Raw genomic sequence first — 21,124 nt, forward strand, 5'->3', positions numbered from 1 at the left:
ACCACCATTCCTTTCTTCAACTCTTTGATCCATTTGCTTCAGAACAATATCTAATGTCCAGGATATTTCAGTGCCTGCAGTGATGTATGAAATGTGATTCCTCAAGGCGCTGCCAGCTCAGGGAAAGCATGTGTTTCTATAAGTGAGTGGAAGTCCCTTTTATCTGCATTTCAGTTTCTCTTTATCTCTTTCACCCTCACACTTGCCCTGAGCTTATTTATGAACTATTACCATCATACAGTAATACTTTATTAGGCATGTAGACAGCAAAAGGCCCATTAATCTTTCATTTGCCTTCTCGTGCTCCTCCTCCGTCTCTGCACAGCTACATCCCCAAACCCCCAGTCTGTCCACCACAGTTCCTCAGCCCCTTCAGTGTTTTATACAGCAGTGGGGAGATGGCAGGGCTCCGTTTAGTCCTACAGTGAGGAAAGAGATGTGTCTTTCAGCAGCAGAACATCAATACACATTTTTCACTGGCAGACTTTTTCTCAGAGGCCCCAATCATACTCACAATCTCTCGCTCGATCATGCTCAACTGTTGCCATTACAACACGTCTGAGGTGGTAATGATTTTATATTATAATGCCATCGATCCAGTTGAGGGCTTGACACCCCTGAGTGTGGCTGAGGAGATAAACAGACCGTCCAGAGGGTCTGTGCTCCGCAACAAACTGATGTTGCTTCGATTGTACTGTAAAAGTCAATGATCATTTTTCACGTTAAGACCAATAACTAAAATTATATATCTATGGCTGAGGTACAATTAAAAAAAAACTCCCTCACTGACGGAGTGAAATTAGCATTGCTTGAATGCGCTCAAAGGGACAAACTGAATGTCCACAAAGACACAAGGCAAAAGCACTTCTGAGCAAATAGCAAGTTATCAATATTCATTTGGTATAACAGGGGGTATTTGTGATGATTAAAGGCTGCAGCACAGCATAAGAATAAACACTGCAGACTATAGAGGCAAAAAAAACCTTTGACGGGGCACCTAGCTGTGCCTGAATGCAATTAATTAATAATGAATAACTCCAGCACAAAAAACGTCAGACAACAATGAGCCGGAAAAAATGACAGCGGGAAACTTGGGAAAGCCTTGGAATCAAAGGGGAGTAATATAAGAGCATTTATTGGATGCTATTCAATTCATTGAGCTGAGTAAAAATAAATAAATAAAAATAATACACTTTGAAAGGCTTTTCAGATGAAGCATCAAGGGTATAGCTGTGGCCAAGGACAGTGAGATTTCTCAACAGCCAGTGATTCAACAAAACCAGCACACAGCTGTTTACAGATTTGATTGCAACAGTCATGAAAAGGACAACACGCCATGTTCTCACCCCGTACATGTCTGTTTCCTGAAGGCCAGGCAGCAGAATGAAAGACGTAAAGTAGACAGTGTTAGAATCCTGCTAATGTAACAGATTTCCCACAGTGCATCTGTGTTGTGTGTCTTTCAGGCATGGTGCCCACGCCCCAGGTGTGTGTCTCAACCCTGGTAACAGTGAGCACGATGGCAGTGGTCGACCTCTACCTTCTGGAGCAGAGCATGCTGGGAACGCACGGTCCTCCAGGACCTAGTGTCTGGCAGTGTGCAGCGGTGCTGTTAGGTGATGCAGGCTTCCTGCTCGCACTTCGCTTCGTGTCTGCTGGTGTGGTGTCAGAGGTGCGGTCGCCAAGACGCGGTTTCGCCAACGCTCTCTGGTTCCTCTTCCTGTCGCTGCTGCAGCTGAAGCTCTTCTTTGTCTGCCACAACTACAGACAGGAACGTCGGCCACCCGACCCTCTGGCCAGAAAAACCTTGACACTGTTGCTGTCCATCTGCCTGCCCTCGTTGTTCCTGATCCTGACTGGTGCTGACCACATGACACCGCAGCGCCGTAAGCAGGAAGTGAGGGGCCGGCTACTGTGGGTAGTTGTGGACCTGCTGGATGTACTGGACCTGCAGGCAGGGCTCTGGGAAGTCCAGGGTGGAACCCCAGCAGGGGCAGCAGGTGTTGCTGAGCAGAAGCTGCCCATCTGGGTGGAGGGTCTGGTTTTTTTCTACTGCTACACACTTCTACTGCTGCTCCCATGTGTGGCCCTTACAGAGCTTGGAGCCACCAGTCTGCCAGGACAGAGGGGGCCACGTAAGGAGGCGTTGTACCCTTGGCTGAGCTTGTTTACAATTAACATCTTCACTCTGGCTTTAAGGGGCACAGGCATGCTGTGGTACCGGGATCCTCGTGTGTCTACAGTGTTTCTGGGGAAGAACCTTCTGGCTCTGGCTGTGAAGCTGAGCTCAGCCTGGGAGAAACACAAGCAGGAGCGTGATGCTGGAGGAGCTGGGACTGTGCCTGGAGCAGAACCAGGAGACGCAGCCCTGCCAACCCAGAGCCTGGAGCAGGGGGAGGGCCAGGCTCAGGGCAAAGCTCCTCCCTCTCATTTTCACACACTGACTAGCTCTCAGGGCAGTGCTCTCTCCCACATCAGCTTGGAGGCTGCAGAGACGCCCTTAGGACCCTCTTTTATTTCCCATGAACTCTAGAGACTCTCAAACTGTCTGAATACGCACACATGCACAAACACAGTTGTGCACACCCACACTCAGAATCCCAATATCACATGCGAGCAGATAACTCATATTTAATTTCAGTTCTGTGGTGACGGGCATAATGCTGAGCAGTGGAAATGCACTGGTTAGCTCAGCTCTGTGTGCACCTTGTTGTGCTAACAAGAAACTTTGATGCATTGTTGTGAATTGTGAGTGTGGATGTTTTTAACTTGAACACTGTGAACACACATGTAGGAGTGTACAGTATATTGCAGAAATGTCTGTGAAAGTCTAGAAGTGTTTGTTATTGTTCAACCTGGGCACAACAACTCAACTGCCACTATCTGCTGTAATGTTTTTTTACACACCATCCTCACATTTGAATTCAGGTTGTTTGAGATGAACAGTTATTATTTAAAAGAAAATCAGATCATTTACAACATTAGGTCTTGCAGGCAGAGTTATGAACTGTACGTAAGTAAGTGGGGAGATGATCTATTAGAGCCGTGACTCTTCTGCTGGGTGCAAATGCAGCCCATCCATTAGACCATGCAATATCTCTAAACACACAAGAAATATGAGTGCAATGCAACATAAAACAACTATGACAGGACACTACGTGTATGTCTAACTAGCTAATTATGAAAAAAGTATCAAACAAGCATTAACATGCTTCTGTTTAGTCCACATTTGGTAAAAGGTGTGTTTGAACGGCCTCCTCCATATGATCACTGGACCAAAACAAGCAAATTGTCTTGTGTTTATAATGACTTGTAATGAACTTTTCAGCACATTAAGAAGAAAAAAAACACTCACTCTTACAACTTGACTCCTTCAGATCTATTCAACTACTGAGCTGCACTTACCTCCAGCAGAGCAAATTTTGTTGGATTATTGTCCTTTTACTTATCCCTGATGACAGTACCTGACAATATGGGTCTGTTGGACAAGTTGGACATTGAAATCAACTAGAATTTATCTTCAACATTACATTACATGTTGAAACGAGCGTCATAAACCATATATGGAGTGAGAGACAGTTGTTGTTGGTTCCCTTGTGTTTGTTGTTTTTCCATGCGTTAAGTGAAAAAACTACAACAGTCTCTGCCATGATTCTGACAGGCTGACAGAACCAACTGTGACCTTTTAATGTACATTTTCTCTGACACTTTACAGGGTACTTTCACGAAGGAAAAAATGATACAGAAGGAGAGATGATTAATTTTTTCCTTCAGTCCTACAGAGGCATGATTTAAAAGCCATCCAGCCGTAAAACCCACTCTACACTCTGCTTCAATATTTCAAAGTACAACTCAGTGGCTCTAAACCTCTTTGGTGACCCTTTAAATCATTCTCCTCATGTGACCCTGAGTTATGTCCTCTTCTCAGATTTTTTTTTTTTTTTTTAATATTTTAATTCATCTAAAGAGGCCATTGGATGTAAGGTTATCTATAACTTTTTTACTGTAACAGTAAAAAGAAAAGGGCACGAAAGAATCACACTTAAGTCCCTGTCTTTTTTTTTCACAATTTCACAACCTGCCGGATTTATCCTTTGACCCATTTTAAGGTTTCAGCACCAAGGATGTGTAACAGAAGTGCAATGGTTCTCATTACAGACCAAAGTATTTGAAGCAGTTGACTTCACTTATTAGTTCATTTTGTTTGGCTGAGAGTGTTAATCAGAGTAATCAGTCACTGACGTGAATAGCCGCAGATTCATGGGCCTAAAATCTTTGTTTTTGGTCTTCTAATGTTTTCATTTGAATGCAGAATTTGAGCTTCGGTTTAATTTGCTTGTCCGTTTTGGTTACCAGTTCAGAGACTCATACTGAGTGACTGCAACTCAAACTCAAACCATCTGAAAGATTTGGACACAAACAAAGAATCTGCATAACCCACAACTCTCAATTAGGAGTGGGCTTTATAACACTGACCAAAGACTATCAGTGTAAATGTTCCCTTTACATGTGATGGCAAATTGTTTTGTTAAATCCATATTCTGCAGTCATTTTTCATCTGCATCATTAAAAATTGTTCTGGACAGTTCTGGACTGTAGAGCCCGATATACATTCTCACATTTTTATCTTCAAAGAAGGAGCCTTGTACCCACCAATATGTTACAATTTGTGCATTGTGGGATGGAGCAGCAGGTGTAGTGGATGTTTAGTTCAGTCAAGTGCCTTGTTTCTTCGTGGAGCTACGAGCCTCTGGGGTGTCAGAGAGGCGTACACATTGTGTGCAGCATGCGGAACTTGGACATATGCCATGTGTATACTGTGAAGTTATTCCACAGCTGTTGTCAGCAACACCTCCAGGACAGAGTGCAACTAATAAAGTGTTTCATACTCGCCGAATGTTGACAGTTCATTGGCTATTATGTAGCAGCGTTATTGGCAGCCTGTCGCCACCACGTAGGGGGAAAACACGGGAGGAGTCGGAGGAAATTATTCAGGGCCAAGAGGCTTTAATGGTAAACCACTGCCACATGCTAAAGTGAATCTGCCTCCACAAAAAGTCACACGTTTAATGCTTTTCTTGCACTTAACATGAAGCAGTGAATGGATGCTCAGCACATACTCAAAACAGAGAGGTGAGCACTCCTGCTATCCAGAGTGGAACTTTGATGAGAGGCCATTTTTCATCACTATTAAAGCTGCTCAGCCCTAGACACACGGCACACATCCTCTCTTAGCCCCACTCGTGTGTGCAGTTCTGTTGTTTTTTTCTTTCAAAGCTGAAAGACAGTGAAGGTTTTCATGTACATGTCCAGTAGTATACAGCAGAGATGTTTTTGGAGAGGCGGCGCTTTCCGCTCACAGTGGCTGGGAGAGCACCCATCGGCCTCACCACTGAGATTTAATGGTCCCATTAATTGAAACTGAGGCCATTTGTCAAAATGCATGCACTTATTCTCACTGCTTTATGCTTGATTTACAGACTGTATTTTCAGAATTTATGAAGACTAATGTACCCACTTAGGTCCCAAAACAAATTCATTTAAAGTTTCCATAGAAAATTTCTCTGTATGTGGAGTAGACAGTAGACTTTCTTTCATGTCTTCCAGCGTTGCCTGCTCTACATTTCAAACAAACACATATTCTGTGCACAGTCTCTGTGGGGCAACATCTCATATTTCTATTATGCTAAAAGCAGTGACTGCTGCCTTGGTAATGACCATCTTGTGAATTTGTTACACCTGTTAAGCTCTAGATACAATGCTCAGTGGTTTCCTTTCTTTGAGGCTCATGCACTCCGTTTCGTCTTTGGAAAATGCATGAGCCCTTTCCCTATTTCCTTTCTTCTCTTTCTCCTCAGTTCACTGGTCTCCATTCTTTCCCTTCATTGAACTGTGCAAATCACGGTTGAATCTTCTGTACCCAACTTCTCCCTTTTTATTCTTTTTTGTTTCTCATTCTTTTTTATACCTCTCATTTGTTTAAATTTGCCCTGCAGCTGAATGGGGGCCTCTGCACTTTGTCTGTCAGGGTTGGTTAGTCAGAGAGAAGGGAAAAAAGAAGAGGAAGAGAGGTTGGCTAAGATTAAAGGGCTGGGCCACTGCCTGAAGCAGAGCGTTTGCTGAACGTCATTTATTTACTGTTTGCTACAGTGTGTGTTTGATGGCCGGTGGAGAGCGGCGAGAGACAAACAGACATAACACGCTGACCCGACTACACTGGCATTCCAAACAGTCCGCAGGCCTTTAGACAAACATATGGCTTTGTTTTGCTTGGTTGAGCATTTGGTTAGAAACCATCTCGACTCGTTACCCCGATGTGACTACAGTGACAGCGTGCCCATCTCACACCCACCTTCTCTGGCAGCCGGAGCCACAGTTAGCAGAAAGACGACTGAATCATTCATCATAGCACAGACTAACAAAGGAGCAGCTTTTGAAGACAACTTCAAAGTCTATTCTGTAAGAAAAAAAATCATGCAGAAGAATTTAAGACTCTTACTATATTCAATGCCACAACCAGGACAGATGCATATCCTAATACTGTCTATGAAGTGGACTTAAATCAGACATAAATGTCTATTAACAAGACGCACGACTGGCCTTGAACTGTGGACTAGAAGAAGAATTACAAAAGAAAAAGCACAAAATAGGAAATGGCGCCTTAGAGTGTATAATATGAAGTGGGAAGTTGACATACTTTCCTGAACACCTAGTACTTCATCCACCGACTCAGTCAGTCACACTCTTATGACACCCTATTAGCTGCAGTTAGAAGTTTGGCTTCATGCATATCAACAATCTGACACACTGCAGGGGACAGAGATGGACCGCAGGAGCGTCTGATCTCTACACTGCTGCCCCCTGTGTTTAAGTGGGTTGACGGTTGTTATTTAGAAATATCCCACATTTGTCTTTTTACTGCACCTAAATAGAGAGTAATAAAAATACACTAAAGAACATAAAATGTGAAGAACAAGACACAAAGAAGTGCAAGAAAAACTGTGGCCAAGGACAGAAGCATGAATGGTCTGATTTAGGAAAGTGTGAGTGTCCAAGTGAGAACATCAAATCCATTTAACTCCAGACTTTTTTTGGCTGAACACACGTACTGTGAAGTGGCCTTGTGACATCACCACTTAACACACTTGCTGCAATTAAAAGGTTCCAATTCTTTTGATCAGTTTCCAACTAAAAGCCTTTGTAGAAGCAGTCTTGCTGGTCTGGTGGTGACAGATTATTTGCTAAAGAAAAGAAATTCTTCAACATACTGAAGAAAGTCAAGTTTTCCTTTTAGTAGAGAAACAAAACTGACTGTGTGAAATGATATCAGTCTTTTCTTTCTATTTGTAGACCTGACCTACAACCTGTAGTCTCTGACGATTAAAACTAAACTTAAAACTGTTCTATTGACTAAAATTGGACAAAGACCAAATTACAATTTAGTCCGTTTTTTTAAGATCGAATTAAATGCCTTAACACTTTATTAGGTCAGTCATAAAGATACGCACCACAAAAGGGCAACATTTTAGAAAACTGCAACAATTGGTATCCTGATGTTTCAAATGACTAAAACCCGAGTTTAAAATACATGTTAATGTGAATCAGCAATGAATTGAGCTCTCTCTTAACTTCCTCTGGTCGGGCCAACACTTTTGTCTGATTAGGAAAGGTGTAGGAACATTGTCAAACTAGAGTACAGTTTTTAAACTACAGTTTTAATTGCGACTACAGAGTGTGCCAACATTTCAAAGAGGTGTGTTTGCAATTTTTTAAAACAACATTGTGTTTTGTACAAATTTGCATTGCAAATTCACATGCGCCACTGATATTTCCTAAAGGACTGCTGTGCTTTGTTCAAGACTGAATAAGAAACTCAATGATCTTTCCAGTGGAGAGTTGAGTGACAGTCTGAGTCATAACAAATGTCTTTCAGCCAGAGTTCAGACATTTCCAGTGCAGCTGAGGGACAGGAGATTTAGGCTCTGACTTAAACGTTATCAGTAAAAATCTAAACATCAATTATACATCTAACTGGTAAACATTGCCGAGATGGTACAACTGGGTTTTTACAGCCTGTGTGCTTGGCAGCAGTGGCCCAGCTGGCTGCTCTGTTTCCGAGCAGGGATAAAACAAATGCTGCAAAGGCATGAGGATAAAGAATGAAGCCCTCACTTTATTGTTGGGTAGAAAATGTGTGGGTGTAATTTCCCTTTATATGTGACACATTTTCATCTAGCATATTGGTAAAGCCGACTCATTAACAAAGAGCACAGGAGGCCAGCATTAAACAAATATTACTAAATGACCAGTCCAACTCAAAAAACATGTTCAGAGTTCACACTGGAGGGTGGAGATCAGTGACAAGTCAACACTGATTCTTCATACCCGAGTTGACAAGAATTTAGTCCAGCACAGAGAATTAATCTTCATGGATTAATCACCATGACACACCCTCGTTAAGGTAGGTGTGGGAGAATTTGATCTGATTTCAGTGATAGGAGACAAAAATATGACTAAAAATGTAACAAACAGCCACAGAGTGTCCAGGACTATGACCAGCTTCTTCAGCAGATCTGGGAGTAAGAAGCTCCCACAGGATATTATCATTAGTTCTGATAGAATTTCTCTGGGTTCACTCAACATCAGAGCCATGTGATCAGACCCACACTAAAAAAAATACAGTGAAGAAGCACAGCTGAAATAATGTCAGCAACACCAGGCATGGTGTTATTTACCAACGAAGGTTCCATTCCTTTTACATGTCATGTCATGTACATAGTGACCAAACACTAACGGCACTGAACTCTGTCTCAGTTAGGGTTTCTGGCATTTGTTATTCCCTGATATTATTACTCATGTGCAGCTTTGTTCCCTGCCAGTTTGGGTTCACTCTTCTACCGTCCTCTATCTGCGCGTGTTTAGTCAAGTCACAAAGATAAATTAACTGCGAGAACTGATTTGCTTTCCAAGCGTGCAACAGCAACCGAGGCTGTTGAGCACTGTCCATTAAAGTCGCCAACTGGGTCATTTGTATGTACAGAGAGAACCACAGGTTTTATTCATCCAATCTTGTAAAGGACAATCATATTTTAATAGACAAATGGATGTCAAATCAGCAGCAGATTGGGACTTTATAGTGTAAAAGATGTTTCTAGAATGAATTATTAACATTAATTATTTAACACCTTTTGCATGTGTATGATGGTACTGTAAGTTCACCTGCAGATACAATGCCATGTTCCTGCATTTGCTTTTTTTCCCAATCCGTGGCAAGTGGCGAGGACATTTTTTGGGCACACATTTCATAACAGTAGACCTGGTATGTGACAGTAATGCAAGTCAAAAAAGTGTTGGGTGAGAGGCACGTTCAGCACACAGCAGAAAAGTTGTCACAGAAGGCAATTTTAAGATTTATCTAGGTTAGAATAGATTTGTGTTTCAAAAAAGTGTATTTTAAGTTTTGTCATAGTGTTTTTTTCTATCTTCTAGCTGTTGAAATTCATCAATACACAACAACAGAGCCTTAAGGTCTCCTGCCCAGATAAATTGTAGACAAGAACATGTCTGCCATGGGGTATTTTTATGTGGGCAATCGCTTCCAAAAACTTTTGTTCAAGTTTCAATTTAAAAAAAATTAATGTTGTTCCAACGTGCTCACAGACCAGGGCTTTCAAACTAGTATCAATCTGCCTGGTTGAAAAAAGTCAAATTCTTGCCTTCCTTACAACAGACTACTTAAAAACAAAAAAATGAATTTTATACTGGGAAAAAATATGGCTTTGGTCCAATGCCACTCACTCAAACTCATAAATGTTGGTGCTGAATGCATGGAGACTCGTCGCTGCTGACGACTTTTATATGTGCATGAGCCAATACATAAATTTCTCTGCTTGGAAAGTGGCAAAGATGATAAAGAAGTTGAAGTGCTGCATCCCTGAGCGATAAAAAACAAGACAACCTCAGCTGTCTCTCTGGAGCAATCGAAAGCACAGATACTTTTACAAGACTTTAAGACAAAACCCTTCACAAGTCGAATCCCATTTCATCAACTGGCTTGTAAAGTGTGAGGAATGTGCGTGGACAGCTGCTGTGGAGGGAGGTGTTAGTGTCTCTTGAAACTGTGAGAAATTAGGTTCAGGCTGAGGCTGAGTGTCACCCACCCTCACAATGGAGGTGTGCGACTGGAATAAGAATGGGAATATAAGGAGAGCCATAGGAAGAGATGGAGGTGATGCTGCAGCTGTACACAGGGGTGACTGAGGGGGGAGAGGGAGCTGTGTGATTGGCAAATTGAAAATCAGGAAGGCTCAGGTTGTCTCACGGTTAATGAAAGCTGTACGCAGGTCAGCTGATGAAATGAAACCCCGTTCTTTTCATTAAGTTTTTACCTGTGATTACTTGGCACGCACAAATTGAAAATAAAGTGAAATTGTAAGTAATTTTACCTGTCCCAGAATGGGGCCCAGTGGAGGTCCAGGTGTTGCTTGTCCTGACCTCACTATAGTCCGGATTATACCGCCTGTGTCCAATTTCTTCACAGCCTTGGCTGCTTTGGAGATCTTTGACATCCTGTTCTGTCTGGGAGACTTTAAATCTGCCTCGGATTTAACAGAGAATCCCTTCGCTGCAAAACACAAAAAACAAACTAATTAGCCTTTCAGGCATACACAGTCGAAGCAAGTCATTTACACACATACTCATTAAAAGATCATACACTTAAGTCGATACTGTTGGCCACAAGCAAAACCTGGGTCTTTCAATTCTGCAGTGGGCAAGTAATTAAAAACAATCTTTGCCTTTAATTTGCTTTGTTAGAGCCACTTCTCCTGGAGGGATTTTCAACATGGTTTTGCAGTTGAGTGAGACGATCATCACATTGAATTGCCAGAGAAGTGGCAGGATTTTAACTTCTCACACTTTGAGACAGAAGTTATTGCGTTATTGGAGGCATTCCAAAAACACTCCTGTCACCTCACGTCTGCCTCTGATGTGTCACTGTTAAAATCCCTCTGCTGCGACACAACTTCCTCTACATCAGTGCGAGTCAAGAGTCAAGGGCAGAAGAAGGATAAGTAACAATACTGATACACACAGGAGTGGAGGAAGTGTTGGTCGCATATGGGAATACAAAGAGGGTCTAGCCTTTTTCATTCCACCTTAAAATGCATTTACCAAATCAGGAGTCAATTAGTGGAGTGCAGAGAATGGCCTGAACTCCTGGCCTTCTCTTGGGAGGCAGAACACATAAAGCAAGCCTATAATCCTCTGCTGGAATAAAAGTGATACTGACACAGCTCTAAAGAAAAAAAAGATCAATGACTGGAGCCAAGGGACAAATACAAGTTTTAAGGTTGAGGCTCGTGATTCAGGGGAACCCTGCATTCAATAAAAATAAGTACTTGAGGGGGAGAGAAGACGTCCAGCAATGATTCATTGTAGGCAACAGAGGGTATCCAATTAGATCAACAGAAGAGACAGTACCAAAAAAGATATATGGGACCCCATGCTGCTTTAGAGCAACAAACGGAGAGAAACTGCTCCCAAGGAAAGTTGTGATTAGATCTGAGCAGCCGTTGATCCAGTATCTGTTACAGTGCAGCCACCAGTGGGGAATAGTTGTAAGGGCATTAAGGTAATAAGCATACTGCAAAATTTAGTTGGAATCCCCTCAGCATGTCGTTCAATGTGACTTTTATACACAACTACTTTGTGTTTAACTATTCAATACTGGAAAAAATGTGCTGATCAGATCGGAAAGGACACAAAACGAAGAAGAAAATGCAGCTCAGTGTGTGTTGAATCTAAAGTGAGAAAATCCACTTCTGTTATCAAACACTGACAGAAATACTCTAAAATCCCTGTTGGGAAAGATGCAGAATATTAAATAAAAGTACAGATTTTTAGGAATGTGTGTGTGTGTGAGAGAGAATGGGTGTGTACATTCAGACAGAGAGGGTTTAGCTAGAATTTTGTCTGCGAGAGGAAAAAAAACAATTAGGGCCAGCATCAAAGCTGGGTTTAATTCCAATTTGAAGCAAAGAGAATAACAGCTCTGGGAGTGAGGAAATGACAGAGTCATGCTTTGATGCACCACAACTCCAATCTCAGTTAGAGTATGAATAATAAAATCACACCTCGCTGGCAAAATGAAATCGCTCATCACAAGGCCACGCAGCGAACACTGAGAAAGAATTGACCTACATAACACATCAGCACTGCAACGACACAAGGTTTCATGTGACTGAATTAACATGAGATTCAAAGAATAAGGCAACGTTTAGCGTGCGGTGGATAAAAACGCAGTTCGAGGCTGCAGAGTTGAGCCCCCCTCCAGTTGGCACACGAGTTAATATTTTACTGTGAATAATCAAATCAAAGCCGCAGTAATTTGGAAGGAACAGAGACAATTTGGAGCTGCTCTTTAAGCAGAATATTACATTCCTACGGCAATTACTGGCAACAGCTTTGTTGATAACGAGAAGTACACAGAAAGAACAATTTGTCAAGGCCACGAGGAGTTATGGTGTAAAAGCACTCTGTTGAAACATGCTTGATAAATGACGCACTGCAAAGACAGCGTTTAAATTACCACCTAATGAAGAGGGGTCAGGTGGGTTATAACAGACAAAGACACAGGAAATGTTCCACAAATTGCCGCTGACAGCAAACAGCGTCGTTTTCATTTCCAGCACTTCAAGTTTAATATATATCATGTCATTTCAATTATTCTAGGGTTATTACGTGCACAGATTTGTGTGTCATTTTAAATCATTGTAGTCCAGTGCTAAAATCTAAAGACGGAATTTCCAAAGCTGCCTTGAGAAAAATTTCAATAGCTTATTTCTACTGCAAACAAAACCACAGACCAAATTTAAGAATTAGTCTGGTGATCAATTTGTATAATAATCAATAGCCATCATAGAAACTGTTGTTTTTACTGAGTAAATTCCACAAATCTGATGCTTTTCACTGGATCCATAATAGAATACGTTTTGATGTCAGTTAGTTGTTTGAGTGTTGTTGGTTGCTTTTAAACCAAATTAGGGTGTTTTTTGTTTTATTTTGTTTTTTAGTTCAACCATCACAGTGCTTGATGTTAATGCTATTGACTTGCAGAAGAACTGCAAAGCAATTTGCTTAGAAAATGGCTCTGAGTAAGTAGTGCATGTAGAAGCATTGGTGAAAAGACCAATACAATGTGTTATGTGGACTTCAAGTCACAAGACCTGCAAGAATGTACGTAGAACCACTGACAATAGCATGAATTCTTGGCCATGACTGTAGCTCTTCAGCCACAGGCTTTACTAAAGAAATGATTGTTTAAATGTTTAATTTAGTCATAATATGAATTTAGGCCAGGTGGCGCACTCCTTATTTGATATTGTTGAGTAAAATCATATTTATAGGAAAATGGAGGATAAAACATGATCAAACTGACAGTCTACTAAATGGCAAAATGAGTAGTTAAGACCATGAATCTCCAATAAAAAAATTTACTAATAAAATATTAGACAGACATCAATCAATGCATTAAAGGAACCTGGGTGTGACTCCTAACAGAACAGCTACATCCATTACTTATGTTTGGTCTGTGTCTGAACCCAAGTATTTGCATCAAACACCTCTGGTGGCTGTGCAGAACTCGTCAATAAAGGAAAGTGGAAGGAAAGTGAACTACTTGTCATTGTGACACTGCACACAACAAAATGTGTCCTCTGCATTTTACCCATCACCAAAGTGAACAGTGGGCAGCTTAAGCACCTGGGGAGCAGTGTGTGTGGACGGTGCCATGCTCAGAGCACCTCAGTGGCAACAGTGGCAGCTGGTGGACTCAAACTTGAAACCCTCTGGACCCAAGTCCGCTTCCTTAACCACCAAGCCATCACTGCCCCAAACAGAGTACAAATATAAAACTGAGCTCCATAATTGTTATTTACAGGTCTACATAAATTGTGAGATCTACATAGGAGATTAGGCTTCCAGTGTAAAATCCCATCATTTTTATCACCCATCCATCCTCGTGGCTCAAGATAAGAAAAGTCTAAGTGTTTTCACACGAGAAGCACGAACAGGAAAAGCAGCTCCGCTGTGGGGCATCACAATAATTACAACTGACTTCTCTTCAAGGATAAGGCTTTGATTAAACAAATTAATCAGTTTTGTATTAAAAAAGACGTGGGCTTAATTACTGTGGTGTGACCTACTGCTGTTTGTTGTTCCGTCTATTAGATTCTCTTAAGTCTTCATTAAAGAGCCCAACAGTAGCCAGCAACATCAGCGAGGCTTCCAATCCAGTTATCACAAGTCAAGGTTGGAATAAACAGTCTATAAAAGATTTCTTCAGAGCCAAGTGAAACGCAGGTCTCCCTTTTTAATCTCTTTCATACAATTTTTATTGCAGCACAATAAAAATAAATAAATAAATAAAAAATCTTCTATTACACACAAAACCAGGCTTTGTACCAGCAGTCCCTAACTAGGGCAGATTAAAAAACCTTTTTATAAGTTATCTGCCCTCACACTGTCATCTCTCTGCTAAATAAAAGCTAAGCAGGTGAAGAACATCACATCCTGTATTTTTAACAACAGAAATTCAATGGTGCTACAGGAAATTGGGCAATCATACAGTGAAAATAAAATATAAATAAACAGAACACTAAGGGTATTAGTGCATTTATATACAACAAATCCCACTAAATGTTTTCCATTTTGAATGTTCAGAACAGCAAACACCGGTCCAGTAATATATGACTCCTTCAATGTTAATTTGTTTGGGTTCTCTCCTGCTTTATCTTTTTAATCTGCAGCCCAAGTATTATTAGACACTGAAAACAGAGGTTCAAGTATGCCCAAGATTATCTGAGGTTTCCACGTGCTCCAGCAGAGGGCATTCTGCACGCAGATTTACCTCAAAGCCATCTTTACCTAGCAAAAGTAGACTTGAGTTTTAAATATTGTTTCTATCTTCACAGGTTAACATACCTCAGGATCAAAGTTCAACTGTTGTGTTGAAGCATTAATGCCTCTGTGCCTGTGCAAGAGAGATGAGCTGCTCACCTACTTCAGCCCAATGCTTTAGCGGAAAAGCCTTACAGCAATGCAAGGAAGGAAAATGTTTAGAAGATTAAATTTGTTGAAGACCTGTGTTTTGTCTGGACTAAACCTCAGATGCAACTGAACTAACGCGTCTTAAGTTAATGATCTTCTTTTACCAACGTTCTATTTAGCTGTGCATAAAACTGCATCTTGGAAACGATGGGTTAGGGTGTCAGGTGTGTTGCCCAGGGGTAGCTCTGTACACAGTTGGTGTTAAACAGAGGCTGCCTGGCTGGAAGACCTGTCTAAACTGTGCCAATAGCTCTATGCAAATTACCCACTGGGGTAATTTACTTCACAGCCCAACCTAAAAATGCTTAACTGTTGTCATTTGTTTCTGCTGCTTCTCTGGCGTCGGTTTCATGTGTCAGTGGAAGGAGGTGGGAGACGAAGGACGAAGAATAGGTGTAGGCACATGCTGTACTGAAATGCATCAGCAACTGAGGAGGCAAAAAAAAGTCCTGATAAAAGAGTAAATTATTTACATTTATCACTTTAAGCAGAAGAAAATGTGGAATCAACGGCATGTAACATTGCAAAGGTGGTGTTTCATTTAGTGAGTGAGTCCATGTTTGTGTTCTGTAGTGTTAGTAGTGACTGGATGACAGAAGAAGAACTCACAGAGATAATGCTTGTGTCAATCTCCTGTCACCAGACCACCGTGGAGCTGGAGGGAGAATTAAATTTAGGGAAATTTTTATCAATCTAAGATTTTTTTTTTTTTCATTTTAAAAATGCTAAATGGAGAAACATTGACTGTCAGATTAATCCATTATGCAAATAAATCTGAGCTGCAGTCGGACTGTAAACACTGTGTGCTTCAGTTAAAGCTTCGACTTAGAGAAAGCAGCTTCAGGTTGGTGGTTTGTTTCTCCTCAGTGTCTGCGTTCCCTTTTGTTCTCCAGCCCTGAAAGTCAAGCTCACTGCATTACAGCTCATACTGCTGACTTGTGCTTTATAAGATGAATTGTAATATGTAAGACTTGGAACATACACAGCAGTCATTACACCCACAGGATGAATCATAATAAGGTGTGCGATCCCCTGACTTATCATTTATAGCCAAGTGCAGGTCAAACACATCCATACATCCATCTTATGGGCCGCTAACAGAACTTAGTTCAGACGTTTATAGTTCCCAGACAAGGAATACTAATGTGTTCACCGATCATCTGACTTTTGATTTTGCACAAGGGACTGAATTTTGGTAAGAGCCCAGCTGGGAAATAAGGCTCACATCCAAAACTATGCATATATACACTGTGCATTGACAAGTTGAAACCACTTTTATTTATATTGTTTCATAAGGCATGATTTTCCATACAGTCATAAAGGCATAAAGGAAGAGAAAAGCAGTTGTTTAAAAAGTTGCTTAGTCAACCTTTATCCAGGCAAATTGAAGCATATTAAAGACTCTTTGGATGGTATGCTAAATGGAACGCATTTACAGAGTGAAGCCCTTTTCTGGTCTTAACGACCACTCAGAGCACTTAACATTACAAATGACATTCACCCATTCACACATACACATTTATGTAGTGCTTTCTATAGCAGGCAGAGCTGTCAAGAGTAATTTATAAGTAGACTTCCCTTCAGAAAAAAAAAAAAGACATCTGGACCTGACAAGCACTTTAATAAAAACACTGTGCCTTTTGATGGAAAGGCAAAAATCTTTACTTCCATCCTCTATGACAAAGCCCATTCCACAGGCCTGTACATCTCTATTAAAAGGTTCAAATTCATGTCATTTACATACAGCTCCGACAGGCCTTTAACTGCACACAAAGTCAGAGAATTTCCCTTAGACCTAATATACGTCTTAAATGATCATCACAAGCAAAGTTTTGATTTGAGTTACAGATTCCTGCAACATCACGACAACTACCTTCTGGGTAAATATATTGTCAAGTAAATGTTGAGATAAACAACAATAATTGCTCTCTGTGGTTTAGAGCTCTGAAAATGCATATTTTGGAAAACTGCCAGTGGAAAGATTACTGAAAACTGAAGTTTGGCTTGTTATGTCTTACAGGGCACAGACATGTCTGGTCTGCACAACATCATGATGTTGGTCCACGCTGGGAGTGGAAAGTAATGTCTTATCTGTATTCTGATTGGTCAACAAGACTTCACAGGCAGGTTTTATGACCACCTGTAGATGTATATGGTAAACAAAGTCAACTTTTAAATGTGTAATAATGAATACCAACGCAGGAATTTTATTTAAATTTATTGTGTCAACCTTGAAAGTACCAAAAATGTATTTACTTTTTCAATTATACTGTATATATATCAATCACAAATTTTGCATCTTATTCGGGAGCGTTGTGGGCAGTGAGAGTGATGAGTAGATATAATAACTTCTCAAGAGCCCACCATTGGTCTCTAATTATCGCATCCCACCAGAGCCTAATAAGGTAATAATAATTTCCTTCATATAACGATGTTGGAGCTGCATGTGGTGCTGTGATGCACAGAATCAGCACTGATGAGCTGATCATTTTCCAATGTGCTCTGGTAATGACTACAAATCAAAAATGATGTCAGAGCCCAACAAAAAAATACTTTGACTGCTGTTTTTTTTTCTTTTCTCATCTTCCACAAAAAATAAAAATGTGCAGGAACCTTGATCTCCTTGAAAGAATCAGCAACTAACGATGCAACAACTGTGCCCGATTAAAAAAAAAGGAATCACATCATGCAAGAAGAAAAGTGAAATTATTGGTATGCAGTGTTGCAAAGATGGTGTGCCATTTGGTGTGTGTGTGTGTGTGTGTGTGTGTTTTACAGATTAAATGGGAGGTTGGAATGATAGGCTGATGGTGGAACTACAACAGAAACGAATGATCAAGCCCAGTGTCAATAGATGCACTTGGCGCTCGTATGATCAGACCACCTGGGATGATATAATTGGAGGCCTAACAAGGATTTGAATCCAACACATCCATGTTGGCACCATTTTCTGTTACACGTTGATTAATATCCCAACACCTGACATGTATTTTTGTTTATTACAAGTTCATTTGTTCTTGGCTTAACGTCCAAAGCTGTTCCAGAGTGTGGCAGCTTGTTAGTGGGAGGATTTATTGATTTTCATCACAGATATTTACCCGGACAGACTGAGGACAGAGCTGTGGCACTGTGTTTGTCTGCAACGTTGACTTTTCTTTTTTGGTGCCACTTTCTATTAGCTTGCCTGCTAACTCGGTGCAGTGGAGAGGCACCCATCTGTTTGTTTTGGCACACGCGCGGTGCTTTCCAGACCTCGGCAGTAGCAGCTAGGCTCTCCAGGATCTATTTAACAATACAACGACACACAGGCAGGATCAAAATGCACACAAGCTCAGGATTTTAGTAAAGCTCTCAAGATTAGGGATCGGGGATTCTAGGGAAAAAGTATAAGAAGGGCAATTCAATTATTGGATATCATATTTTTCATCCCAGCTATCGCTCAGTTACCACCTATAAAGTATTAATTTTGATATAAATGTGTGTATAAATACATATGCTTAATAATCCAGGGGTCATTTTTATTTTTTTGCCTGCCTACAAGCAAGGGGCAGCAAGTCCTGCGTTCAATTCCCAGAGGAACCACCTGTCCCTAATGGCCCCTCCCGGGGCAGCCTGTGTCGGCTGCAAAGACTCTCACTGTAAATTTCCCTATTGTAGGACAAATAAGGGACTCAATTATTATTATTATTATTATTAATCTTCAGGGTTTATCCTGTGATATATTTTTATTCCAGTGTCATCACTTTATCTCAATAATATGCTTTGAACAGTTAAAAGCCATCTCCTTATTTTCTAGACAGAAACGGAGGGTCAAGGCATGAATTTTTTTTTGACACTATACTGGATGAAATTTGTCGTTATCTTTCCACTTAAATCAGCTGTGGTAATTGGTTTAGTGTAATTCGTAGTTTGGCAGTGCGTCTAATGTTAGCAGGTGTCTTCACAATTGCAATTAGACACAAAAACGAGATTAAAGCACCATAAATTAGTGTTGCAATTCAGTGGCGCCACAGTTAGGATGGTTTCCATCACCGCTGCTCCATTCTGCCGCCAAACACATTTAAGATTTATAACGAGATCAAAATCCCAGGAGACAAGCTCAAGTTCCTGCATATTGGTAGAAATAAAGAAGATGTTCGTCCTGTAATATGAAAATAATACGGTATTTCTGCTTGTCCTTGCAGGAAGGTTTCAAAGCTATTAGAGTGGTAATAAATGACTGCTGTCCTTGAATGCATAACAAAAATCTCTTTGTTCTTGGAACATTAAACTACACCAGGGACCTTCACTTCAAGCAGGAAGACCTAGGATGAAGTGTTTGTTTAGATGGCACCATGTTATGAATTAGAAACTAGAGATGAGCTGTAATCAATGAGACTAATGCAGTGACCAAAGGGAGAAACATACTGGGCTGTGATCCCTGAATGAGCCACATGGGACACACTTTGGATAAGATGAAGAGATTACACCAGACATAAAGATATTGTGACCAAGTCATACGCCAATGCTGTTCCACTACATTAGTATTCATCACATCAAACTCTGGCCCTGGAGCTATTGATTGCTGAATGCCAAGTGCTAAAGGCCAGTCAAATAAAACTAAGAACTCGTGTCGAGGAGAGTCCTAAAAGATCCCGCACGGATGAATTAGGAGAAGCGGCACGACCTTGTTTGACCCAAATGTGAACCTGCACACTACATCTCCCTGAGATTTGAGTTAAGCTGCGAGTTCAAGAAACAACAGTTGAATTTTTCCTTCCTGTGGTTACCAATTCATTTAACCAGGAAACGTCAATAATCCTGCGCACAGTCATTTTCAGAGAGCATTTGACTTAGATACTGTATGTAACAACAGACTGATCCTTTGTCAGATGCTCCTTTTACACCCAAACTTAAAACCAAACCTTTTTACCAGATATGCTGCCAATTGTACCTCCCAGATTGTTACCGTTATTTCTGTGCCAATGTTTTTTGTTTTTTTTTTGGAGTGTGTTGCAGGAGGCATAATTTTCTAAATTAATTAAAGTAGAAATAGCTTTGTCAGTGAAAACACTGAAAACTGTTTACTTTTTCATTTTAGTGAAAAAACATTCAGGAAAATTACTAAACCTCAGATTTATCACACTGCATTTCACCAACCAGGATTTGCATTTACCAATTTTCCTAAAGTAAATTTTATTTTATGGTGACTCAACAATCTGCTGAACAGGACAAATTAGATTCAGGAAATAAACCTGTCATTTCTGGGGTAGAGAAAAGAACAGTTCCTACATCCAACATCTGTCAAAAATGGAATTTCCATACAGCAAATACAAAAAATACAGCCCGGATTTCAAGTCAAGATAGATAATGACATAGGTGAAAATTGGCAATTTATTTTTTATTATGTTGTCTTTATTTTGTCGTCTGGGCAGTTCTTACTCCTCTTCCACATGGCAGGATAATTTAAAATGAGAAAAGACTGCGACACAGATGGCAGTGGTAGAAGGAGCACAGGAGGACAACTCTGACACAATGATGTGCTAATGGTCGTGTAGAGTCAGGTTATGATAAGCAAAATGACAAGGGACTATACATTATCTGGATATGAAATTACCTGCGTTGTTGTATCATACAAATACAGCAGAAATACACAAGCAGTGGTACCAGACACCTCAGTCAATTATATTTGCATTCAACGTTCAAAATGGGTTTTAAATGACTTACAGTTTGTCAGGAATGAAGTCTTTATGAAGAGTGAACAGGACAAAGGACCGCACTGCGCTTCTATAAAGTATATAGATAAAAACAACAAAAACACAAATTAAACCAGGTCGCTTTGTTCTTTTGCTGCAGCAGCAGCGTAAACAAGCATTTAACCTAAACTCACCCTGACTTTAATGAGAAGCAACAAAGCGAGGTCCCTAAATTTAAATGAAGTGGGCAGTAAAACTATTGTGTACTGACACTGGCCTGATTCTCTGTGTTTAAGAGGACCATTAGAAACAGGTGGTTCCTAAACAAAAAGAGCCGGACC

At 40.7% G+C, this 21,124-nt stretch overlaps 2 protein-coding genes across 3 annotated transcripts in view; one reads left to right on the forward strand and one right to left on the reverse strand.

Moving 5' to 3' along the window:
- tmem265 (transmembrane protein 265) overlaps positions 1-9,729 on the forward strand; it is a 13,497-nt gene extending 3,768 nt beyond the window's left edge. Inside the window, exon 2 of the mRNA XM_008326716.3 lies at positions 1,467-9,729. Coding sequence (XP_008324938.1) covers positions 1,469-2,533 — 1,065 coding nt within the window. The 5' untranslated portion in view covers positions 1,467-1,468 and the 3' untranslated portion in view covers positions 2,534-9,729. The remainder of the gene's footprint in view (positions 1-1,466) is intronic.
- mrpl11 (mitochondrial ribosomal protein L11) overlaps positions 1-21,124 on the reverse strand; it is a 48,273-nt gene that overhangs the window by 21,066 nt on the left and 6,083 nt on the right. The window contains exons 2-3 of one of the 2 annotated variants that reach the window (XM_008326719.3): positions 20,815-20,874; positions 10,446-10,624 (exon numbers count right to left, since the gene is read on the reverse strand). In XM_008326719.3, the coding sequence (XP_008324941.1) occupies positions 10,446-10,568 (123 nt within the window). In that variant the 5' untranslated portion in view covers positions 10,569-10,624; positions 20,815-20,874. The remainder of the gene's footprint in view (positions 1-10,445; positions 10,625-20,814; positions 20,875-21,124) is intronic. The other variant, XM_008326718.3, reaches the window with a different exon arrangement.

Source organism: Cynoglossus semilaevis, chromosome 15 (genome assembly GCF_000523025.1).
Source record: "Cynoglossus semilaevis isolate Cse_v1.0 chromosome 15, Cse_v1.0, whole genome shotgun sequence".
Classification (NCBI taxonomy): domain Eukaryota; kingdom Metazoa; phylum Chordata; class Actinopteri; order Pleuronectiformes; family Cynoglossidae; genus Cynoglossus; species Cynoglossus semilaevis.